The sequence below is a fragment of the Condylura cristata genome, unplaced genomic scaffold (assembly GCF_000260355.1).
Source record: "Condylura cristata isolate star-nosed mole 26May11 unplaced genomic scaffold, ConCri1.0 scaffold00015, whole genome shotgun sequence".
NCBI classification, from domain to species: Eukaryota; Metazoa; Chordata; class Mammalia; order Eulipotyphla; family Talpidae; genus Condylura; species Condylura cristata.
The window spans coordinates 25,332,140-25,343,390 of record NW_004567116.1 but is presented as its reverse complement, the minus strand read 5'-3'; the positions used below and the strand labels follow the sequence as shown (position 1 = coordinate 25,343,390).

Genomic DNA, 11,251 nt, shown 5'->3' with positions numbered 1-11,251 from the left:
GGCTTGTTCCCCCTGTGTATTATTCAAAAAACTGTGGGGATGATGCTAAGGGCTCCACAGTTCTCTCGCTCTCTCTTTTTTTTTTTTAAGATTTACTTATTTGTGCATACAGAACTGGGGTACAGGCCAGAGGCTAAAAGGCGGCGAGAGGCTTCACCAGAGACAGAGTGGATAATAGAACAGGCAGACCACCAGGGAGGGCTCCTCCACAGTTCTCTTTTAAGCTAACCAAACCGAAGTTGACCCTACTTGGCCTGGGGTGGTTTCAAGACAACGTCTAAGCACTTCACCGCTATTAACTTATTTTACTCATACTATGGCCCTGTGGACATCATTTCGGCTTGGTAGGTGGGGGAGAGGCTAGGTAACTCAAGATCATTTAAATGATACAAGTAAGACTCCAACTGAGTAGGCTGGCGCTAGAGTCCACGCTCTCACTGTAATTCAGACTAAATTCTTAAAGCAGGCCACCAGGCTTTGTCCCAGGAGGTGACTAGCACATCCATCCACTTGCCTTTCCGTCCTGCACCCCAGAGACCAGTCTAGTGCGGGCTCTTCCTGCAATCGCCAGCTCTACCACCAGAGGGCGCTGCGAGCTGGTCTCCCCGTCCACTAGCGGCTCGTCCTTCCAGTAAGGGCTGCACCCGCAATGACAGCAATGCCGTCCGCACCCGGCTGGGCTCAGGGACCCAGGGAGGACCTGCCGCTAAGTCCTTCAGCCGCCCCAGAAGGGGATTATAGGCATTTACATGCCTTCCACACTCAAACCCAGCTACATCTTTGACTCGGCGCGCATTGCGTCAACCCTGCGGCAGGAGGGGGCGTGGCCCGGGCTCCAGCCCCGCCTCACCCGACTCACGTGATAGACCTTGCGGCCTCGAAGCCGGAAGCGCTCCCGAGCTAACGCGCGCGCTCGCGTCTCCAAGCGTCCCCCGAGTTCCGCAGTCCCGGCGCCGCTGCGCGCTCGTGCTCACCCTCGCGCACGTTCCCGGGGTTCCGGGCCCGAGAGCGCCTCGGCGGTCGCGCGCGCGCTACCCTACCGGGTCCCCGCCCCTAGGCGCATCCGGCTCCCCAGCCATGTGCTCGTTAGCGTCGGGCGCTACCGGTGGGTACCCCCGGCCTCTCCGCGCAGGGCTCCGTCAGCCTTGGGGCCCAAGGGAGATTCTCCTCTGGCGCCAGCCAGGTTGCGGAGCTGGGGGGGTCGGGCCTTCAAGGAGGGTGAGGGAGGGACGCGGCACGGGGGGGGGGACAAAGGGGGGTCAGGAGGAACGTCCCCTTACCCCCTCTCCCGCCCCGGGGAGAGCCCTCCCCCATCCTGCGTCTTGTGAGCCGGGTGGGCTCTGGCTGCAGGGGCTGATGTGGCCGTTTGTGTGTGCTAGGCGCGGTGGCGGATGAGGAGGACCTTCCTGAACTGTCAGACAGCGGTGACGAGGCCGCCTGGGAGGATGAGGATGAAGCCGAGGTGCCCCGCGAGAAGCAGCAGACCCCCTGCCTGTTCTGTGACAGGTTCGTCCAGCTCTGTGCCAGGCTCTAGCCCGAGGGGACCTGCGCCACGTGGTTCTGCTCAGGAACCAACGTGGCCGACTTCGAATTCTTGGACCAGTGGTTCGGAGTGAGAGTTGGCTGAGAAGGAAGACCACTGTGGTGTGAGGGAGGAGCTGAAACCTGGAAGCCCCGTGGTACCACTTGTCTTTGACCTGCCTCAGTCTCTCCATGTATAAAATGAGAAGGTTTTGACAGCCCAAATTTGAGTGCCTATGTCACCAGAGACAAAAAAAAAAAAAAAAATACAGATGCTGAACTGAGCACCTCAGGCTTGCTAAATAAGAGAGGTCTAGGAATCTTCTATAACATAAAGGCACGATATGAAGTCATTCAAATGAATAAAAAGCTTGGGAACCACAAAAAGACATGATCTCTCAGCATCTCTCCATCTTTACGTTTCTTTAAGTCTTGGAGACTAGAAAGTGTCTTAGGTGCAACATTTCATTTGAGCCATTTAGTCCCTTGGCATAGCTGAGGTTCCCCACCAATTGAAGGGGGAGGAATAGATGTCTTTTTCAATGCATTTTCATATGAAAATGGAGTCTGCAGTTTCAACTTGTTCACCATCACAGAGGTGTGGTATGTCTTACGTCCAAACTTGTATTCTTTCCACTTAAAATTTTGCCTCTTCACAAGCTTTGACGGAGGCTGCTGTCCTGGGCAAGTAGGCATGAAAGAGGCCTGGCTGGCATTGACCTGTGTGACGTTAATAAACGTTTTTTATCCCCTAAACTTGAGCATGGTGTTTTTTGGTAGTATATTAAAAAAATTCAAACTTATTTTTTCCTAGATTTGGGTAAGTATAGTATGTCTGCGTATACTCTAGTTGTCATAAAGTATTAACAGCTCCCACGATGCCCTTTGTGATAGGCCACATAAACACTGCAGAAATAACCAGCCGCGGTAAACACTGGTTAAAACTAGGAACTGCGTATGTGCTACCAAAAAGTATGGCTTTTCTGTTAATATATTGCTAACCTTAGGTGTCCTTCATTTTGCGGGTCGTGTAATGAAGAGGCTCAATCTTTACAATGCCTATAATGCAAGGTCTTTGTGGACACTAGGGGGATAACTTTTGAAATGTAGTACTTTGGGAATGTGCCAGCTGTGAAATTACATTTTGTGCTTTATTTCTAAAAAGCAGGTTAAGCTGTGCTATTTCAAAACCTTTGAAAGCATAGTTAACACCTAGAGGAGAAAAGAATCTCATGTAGGGAGTTTTAAGGACTGAAAAGAATCTGTCAAAGGGAGTGTTCTTTCTTAAAAGCCTTTTGATAAATTCAGTGCTTTTTTTTGGCAGATAAATTGATCTGGACATTTAAAGGGTAGTTCTAGGTATAAAATTGAACTCAGAAATACTCTCTTTGGAAGTACTGGGTTTCTCATCTATAAGGATATTTCTTCCTAATTGGAAATAAAACTAGAGACTGGGGGGAAAGTGTATATTTAAGATGAAATCAATGTTCAGAATTGTGGGAATGATTCCATGAAGCTCTTGCTTTTTTTTTTTTCAGGTTATTTACATCTGCTGAAGAAACATTTTCACACTGTAAGTCTGAACATCAGTTTAATATTGGTAACATGGTCCATAAACATGGTGAGTATTTTTTAGAACAAAGTTTCCATTATGAAATTTAAGTTTCAACTTTTATTTTTTCCATACCTTTTCTATATACATGCAGTATAATGAAATGTATAACAATTTAACTTACAAAAATAAAGTTTTTGACTGGTGACCTTTGAGGAAAGATTAATAAAGAAATCATTCTTGTACATAAAGTTCACTGTATTAAGCTTATACTGACTTCACAACCAAAACCAATAAAAACTTGGTGGTATTTTTTAATCGTATTAGAATTAGACAACAGTTGTAGAATTGACTTTGGAAAAGGAAGTGTGTGATTATAAAAAAAATACTAGGTCAGATGATGGTATAAACTTTAAGGTATATGATTGAGTTTTATAAGGAGTTTAGTAAAAGAGAAGAAATAAAGAGTAATGAAGTTATTAAGGAGGTAAGTTAGAATATTCAGACCATGATTCTGTTGAAACCTGTGTTTATACATACAGTGAAAAACTTCCACTCCTTTAAGTGGGTATAGAAGAGTTAGGTTATTCCATTAAAAACAAAATACATAATTGGTGTACTCACAAATTCAGTTGCAAATACTCTTTTGTAAAACATGAATGACTTAATGTTGTTTTTTCTTTGTTAGTGATTTTAGTGTACTTGTTTCAATTGAATTGGTATAATACTTTAAATATAATTTTCTATTTTTTCTCTTACCAAATAAGGTTTTGCATATAAATAATGTCTTCTAAGATTTTCTTTATCAAATTTCTCATAACACATAATAACCAATTGTTTATATATGCTATTATTTTCTGTAGTTTTAAATGCTTCATTTTTGGAAGATTATAACCTAATTGTTTTTTAATTTGCATCATTTAAGTTAATATAAAAGCTAGTATATTTTGGTATTCCATGTTCTAATGAAATTATAATCCGATAGACACTATAAAAATTGGGAAAACCTACCAACCTGTGGCTCTTAACGTTAACTGATAAATACATGGTAAAATCTAGAACTTAAATTTTCCAGGTTCTGACACATGAGGAATAGAATTCTAAAAATTGATTTTCCATTTTAGAAATGTTTTTTAGAAAAGTGTTTAAGAAACTTGTCATGCATCGCTGACTCTCAGTTAAAATATTCAGAAATGCAAGTTATTTCTTTCTCTTAATAAGAAATTAAAATACTATAAATAGTAGAGAAGAAATATTATCTATTCCAAGAAACCTCTATAAAGCAAGGTAATCAAACAGAAGTCATTTGTTAAAATAGGTGAATTGTCTGCAAAATGATGTAAAAATAAACTTTTGTAATAATTAAAAAAAATTAAAAAAAAGCATTGTAATAAAACAAACAAACAAAAAAAAAATAGGTGAATTGACTTGTTTTTTTTCCCTCCCACTTTAGGACTTGAATTTTATGGATACATAAAACTAATAAATTTTATTAGACTTAAGGTAAGTTGGTAATTTATAGTTTTGTTTGGAAACTAAAGAAAAACCATACTGACTGTAAAGAACTGCTATATAAGGAAATGTTTTAAATTTGGCATTTATATTGGGTGAATCATGAACTCCAGGAACTAGTACAACATGTAACACCAAGTAAAGGTCTACACACCATACTTAACACAAGTGTTGGTTTTAGTTGTGTCTAATAAGTAAAATGGGTGTATGTGAAAAGCAATTCAGTGTTAGATAAAAGGAAATGCTAATAGACAGTATTTCTTTAAAATCAGAAATAATTCCTAGTGTGATTTTTAAGTACTTCGGTTGCTCTTGTTCCGTGTTTTCAAATATGTTCTTCTTTCTGTTCTGTTCAAGTTAATGTTTATATTGTCACATCTCCCAAATCCAAACTTTAAAAAAACTGCATTGAGACCATTAACTTAGCTCTCATCCAGTCAAGTTAATGAAATGGCAGGTAATAATGTTCCTTAAATAGATAAAGATTTGTATAATATAGATGTGATTTCTTGTTTTGTTTAATTTCCTAGTACTTTTGCTAGGGGATTTTGAGATTACCTGCAGTAAAGTCACATGCAATTAATTTTATATCCAGAATCCTACTGTTGAGTATATGAATTCCATATACAACCCAGTGCCTTGGGAGAAAGAAGAGTATTTGAAGCCTGTACTAGAAGATGACCTTTTACTTCAATTTGGTAAGCTGAACATACTGTTATGTACTATAATAATAGGGGCATTGTTATGGAAAAATAGTGATTAAAAATTATAGGACAAATATATCTCTTTTATTCTGCAAAGACATGATTGGGTAGTTGATATTAGTAGAAAAGTTAAGTCACTTAAAACTGACAATCAACAATAATAAATTATCAGGGAGGAAATTAGAAACCTACGTAAGCTTGTTTAAACAATAAGTATAAGACATTGTAAAACTTAGGGAGACTTGAGAGGATAATTTTCAGTTTAGTCCAAGGATATTGACTTAACATTTTAATACAGCTAACTGGTTTAAAAAAATTAAAAGTAGATTTAATAGTATTTACTTTTCATTTCATAGATTCAGGCCAGATAATTCTTTTCTTAAGACATCTACTTGAGATTTTTGTTTTGATGAAGAGCAGATTTACCCTAATTTTCTTGGGCCTACCCACATATAATAACTCTTGACCCTCCCATGTGGTGGGGTCACTCTCATTTCTTGACTATAGCCTTGTTCCTTTATTACTTGCTCTGTGCTTGAGTTCATTCCTTATTGGACAGGCATCTTGTGAAAATTCCGTTTGATATTTTAGTATCTTGTATACATATCTTACAGATATTTGGTACATCTCAGGTATCATGATAAAGTGATTTTTCATCTTTTACTCTTAATTTCTTGTATCAGTCAGATGAGATAGAAGATTTGTTCTCTTTAGTTCAATAGGACCATTCGACCATTCTAAACAGACACAAATCTTCATAGATACTAGTTTAATAATGTGTACTTAAGCAGTTTTTTTTTTTTTAAAGATTTATTTATTTATTCGTACAGAACTGGGGTACAGGCCAGAGATGCGGAGGGTGAGAGGATTCACCAGGGACAGAGTGGGGCACAGAACAGGCAGATCGAGTAAGCAGTTTTTTTAATCAGAACTATGGGAAACTCATTTCTTTGAGAAGTACCATCATTAAGTTGTGATGTAGTAAAAATTTTAATGTCTAATCCAGGAAGTATGTGACCTTAGGTAAAGTATTTAATTTTTCTGGTTTTAAGTCTTCATCAATAAAATGATGACTTAGGTCCAGATATATTAGTTTTGTTTTAATCCTAAAATTTGCTAAGTTCCAGGTTCTTTCTTTCTTTTTTTTTTTTAAGATTTATTTATTTATTCATACAGAACTGGGGTACAGGCCAGAGTTGCAGGGGCAGTGAGAGGAATCACCAGAGACAGAGTGGGAGGCAGAACAGGCATATCAACTAAGTACACTGCCGATGGGAGCAGCGGGCGGGTCAGGAGAGGTCTGCGGCGCCATGTGGTCACCTCCGGAGCAGGCAGGGATCGAACTCATGCAGAAGTGGCTTTCGATTCTTAGTGCTGCGCTTTAACCTGCTGCGCCACCATGAAGGCCTCCCAGGTTATTTCTTTTTTGTTTGACTTCATTTCTCCTCAGGGTGACCAAAGTGATATCTTTGATGAATGCCTTGCAGGGCTTCTTCCTACATTCAAAATCGCTAATAACAATAAATCCTTATTAAGCACTCCCCTCTGATAGGTAGCATGCTGATATATGGAACAACCTTACAGGATAGTAGTCACTATCACCTTTTACAGACTGAAAAAAATTAAGTTCAAATATCCTTGGAGTTACAGTTCAGTACTGGTCTGTATCCACAGAGACTAGCACACACATCACCCACACTATTACCTGCTGGTCTACATAATCTCTTCATTTCTGAACTGTGCTGTCTTTTCTATTTCTTATGAAAGTTATCACTTACGTCTTAGATTGAATACAGTATAGACCTATAAAAATATACTTGCACTATTAGATTGTGGGTTTCCTATTGGACATTTATTTTTTTCATGTTTCTAGAGTATTTAATGTACTACTACTATCCTGTGTGTGAAAATACACTATAATTGGAGGAAAACAACTTTATACTAGGGAAACTTGGCAAATACTTAGTCAGTGAGTCCCTGAGTCCCTGTTAATATCATTAAGATAAGTCATGTTGATAATACGTAATCTTGATAGGATGTGATAAGAATGGCACATTCTTGTTCTCTTCTTCCACCCCAAACAAGTAACATGAGTATAGCCATGAAAAAACAATACAAAGTGTCAAACATTTTATGACTACCTGCCCAGTATGCCTCAAAACTACAGAGGGCATTGGCTTTCCCTGGTGGCTCAAAGGGTTGTAGCACAGCACTGTAAGGCTATCCACAGCCCTGCAGTGGGAGTTCAATCCCCAGTCAGAGAGCTGACCTATGTGGTGTGACAGGCCTCACCTATCCCACCCACTGCACCCCTCAGCAGTGTATTTCAGTACATCTGCCTGTTCTGCTCCCCACTCTTGTCTACCTCCCCACACTTACATCTCAAGCCTGTACCCTAGTTCTTGTCTGCATGAATAAATATATCTTTTTAAAAAAACATTTGGGCTCTCCCTGGTGGTGCAGCAGGTTAAAACACAGCACTAAGAAGCTAAAGCCACTTCATCATGAGTTCGATCCCCACCCTGGAGGTGATCCACATGGTGCAGGCCGACCTCTCCTGACCTGCCTGCTGCTCCCCTCAGCAGTGTACTTCATCAGTTGGCCTGTATTGCTCCCTACTCTGTCTTTGGTGAATCCTCTTGCCGCCCCTGCACCTCTGGCCTGTACCCCACTTCTGTGTGCATATAAATAAAATCTTAAAAAAAAATTTGTGTTAAAAAAGAAACTATAGAGGGTATCAAAAACAAGGAAAACCTCAGAAATTGTCTTAGCCAAGAGGGGACTTAGGAGCTATGAAAATTAAATAAATTGTGTAATCCTGGATGGGGTCTTAGAACAGAAAAACCTAAGATATTAGGGGAACATAAGTCTTAGTGAATAAGGTAGAATTTAGTTTTTTTTTTTTTTTTGAAAGTGTGGTATAATTGAAACATATTCCACAAAGGGTTGTTATCCCTTGATCACTTGATGAAGCATTGGGAATAAATATAAAACTAAATGATTTCCAAAAAAGGTATAAAAATAGACTTTAAGCGTATGAAAAATGTCCAAATTCACTCATCTGAGATCATGCAAACTAAGATGATAGTGAGATACCCTTTTTCACCTATTGCTGATAAGAAAATTTTAAAATCTGACATTACAGTTTTTGAAAACAGCTGTGGATAGGCGTTGTCTAACATTGCTTATAGACTGCAGATTTGGCAATGCCTAACAAAACTACAAAACTGGGTATGCACTTTTTAACTCAGTGGTTTCATAAGGATCTGTCTTGAAAATACGCTTCCAACACTTTGAGGATACACATATGGGATCATTCAGTAAAGTGTTTCACTTGCAAAATAACAGAATGACTTAAATGTTCATCCATCCACACTGTGGAGGAATACACATTTTTTTGAATAAGATTGAAGGTTTCTGAACTAATGAATGACTCCCACAATGTCCTATTAAATGAAAAAAAAAAGAGTCAAAGTCTAAAAGAGTATGTAATATTATAGAATCAGATTTGAGAAATACACATCTTCACATTTGTACAAAAGAAATATGGGGTGAATAAACTGCAAATAAGGAAACTGTTTCTTATGGTATCCCTATTACCTGTGGGACAGAAAGACAGGCACAATGAGAATGAAGTAACAGGAATAAAAGATGTGACATCTCCTTGAGTGTATCTTTTTGTGTAGTTCATAGTCTTTAGACCATAGTAATGATTCTCATAGCCTTCACATAATAACATCAGCAACTAAGCAGAGTGCATAGGGGGTGCTTATAGAAGTGGTAGTGTAAAAGGGAACACAAACTCTTAACAAATGAACTTAACTATATTTAAAAGAATAATGTAACCATCCTGAAGAGGATAGAGAAAAGAATTACCTAAGTAACTGGAATTCTGACTGTTGTGATAAGGCTACAGATAAAAATACTGTTTAAATACTGTGATCTCATAACGAGTTTTTCTTAGGATATGGACTAGGAATTATGATGTGTCAGGTTTCTCAATATCAGAGAAGGTGGCTTTAAATAAGGAAATATGGAAGGTTGAGATGACTATTGTGATGATAAATTGGAATCAGAAGAACAGTACAAACTTGTGGTTTTTAATATGCACATCAATAGGTAAAGAAATATAGATGTGTGTGCCTGTGTGAGTTAGTACATATACATTGATTTCCTAGCTTCATCTGCCAAGAGACCCTAGAAAAACCCCAGGAGCATGAGTGCTATTAGTGCTCAGATCTTGCTTTATAACCCTATTCTCCAAGAATAGGAACTAAGTCTGTCTTAGGTGGCTTGATTCCATGGAAGGGGCAGGGAGAATACAAGATGACTCTTGGTCCATCTTGTGTAGAAAATATAATAAATAGGGAAACAAGGATTTATTTTTAAAAACCCACAATAACAAACCTGAAAGAGTTCCTAGTGACAAAGCTGGAATAATTTGAGCAAAATAGAAAATGAAGTATTAAATTTTAAACAGTTGGATAAAACAAGCATCCATGAGTCCATATGGCATAAGTAATCAACAAAATAAATAAATGGAGGAGCAACCTGACCTTGGATTAGAATTCCTTGAATAAATGGAGAAGAGAAAAATAGAAAATCATCAGTAGACAAACACAGTAATAACTTACAGAAAAGATCCACCAGTGAAAAGTAAGATTAGTGGGGGAAATTTTAAGGAAAAACAGGATTTGCATAGTTCAAAGAATCTCCCAAAAGGAAATATTAACTATAAAGGAGGCAGTATAACTGTTCAGTGAAGAAGTACAGCAACCACCCCCAGAACTAAGTGATCAACATCACCAATAATTAAGTACATTGACCCTATGAGCCTCACCGCACTGAGGAGACAACAGAATTTCTCTTCTATTCTTGCCAAAAATGTGTAACTTTATTCCAGTAATGAAAAAGGATTGGGCAGACTTAGACCGAGGGATGTTCTACAAAATCACTGATCAATACTCTCTAGGAGTGTCAAGTACAGATAGTGAGTACATTACTATATAAATAATTAACTTAAAGGACCGAATATTTTTAGGCAGATCTTTTATGTCTTAGTTTTTTTAAAACCTAGCTTGGTCTATTGTTGAGAGGTGTGTGTTGAAATCTCTGTCAGAGATTTAAGGATTATCTCTTCTTGTGTTTAATCTGTTAGTTTTGATCTCATGTATTTTAAAGCTCTCGTGAGGTTTATGCCTACGTATAAGTATTATGCCTTCCTAATCTGTTGGCCACCTTTTGTGATAATTTTTTTTTTAAGATTTATTTATTTATGCATCCAGAGCTGAGGTACAGGCCAGAGATGCAGGGGCAGTGAGAGAATTCACCAGAAACAGAGTGGGGAGCAGAGTAGGCCGACTGACAAAGTCCACTGCCTTGCCTTGTGGATCACCTCCAGTGCGGGGATGGAGCTCATGCTGATGTGGCTTTAGCTTTAACCCACTGCGCCACCAGGGAGGGTCTTGTGATAGCTTTTAGTTGTGAAAATGAAGAGGAAAATCAACTTCCTAGATGGCATAGGACTTGGAATTAGACTGTTTTGATACATTACAGTGAAGAATCTTAATGTTTTCTAAATCCCTTTTCTTTTCAAATTTACCCATTTTACCTTTACCATGGGGTTATCTACATATTATTAATTTTAAAAGTTTTTATTCCAGAAGAAAGCAAACCAGAAGCTTGCCAAAATGAAGATACCATTTTTTTATTCAATTCTTTTTTTTTGTATTTTTTTTTGAGAACCTATTATTTTTATTATAAAAGTTTATTTTTACATCATTTTGTACATTTTTTTTTCCATCTCGATTGTAATCCCTGCGGCTTTCCCATCACCAACTCACCCATGTGCCATCACCATAGTCCCGTGCATTTCCCTCCCCCCCGACCCCCGTTTTTGATCCCATTCCCCACCCCCACAAAATGTCTCTGGTATATGGTTGTTCATTATTTTTGTTATTTT

The 11,251-nt window shown here is 38.7% G+C and overlaps 1 protein-coding gene across 2 annotated transcripts in view; it reads left to right on the top strand.

Moving 5' to 3' along the window:
• Positions 1–975: 975 nt before the first annotated feature.
• Positions 976–11,251, top strand: part of PRMT3 (protein arginine methyltransferase 3) — a 74,265-nt gene continuing 63,989 nt past the window's right edge. For both annotated transcript variants that reach the window (XR_001145487.1, XM_004682980.2), the window contains exons 1-5: positions 976–1,105; positions 1,380–1,506; positions 3,060–3,142; positions 4,527–4,576; positions 5,181–5,283. Coding sequence is in view for 1 of the 2 variants with exons in the window: in XM_004682980.2 (XP_004683037.2) it covers positions 1,078–1,105; positions 1,380–1,506; positions 3,060–3,142; positions 4,527–4,576; positions 5,181–5,283 (391 nt within the window). In the remaining variant the exon portion in view is untranslated. The remainder of the gene's footprint in view (positions 1,106–1,379; positions 1,507–3,059; positions 3,143–4,526; positions 4,577–5,180; positions 5,284–11,251) is intronic.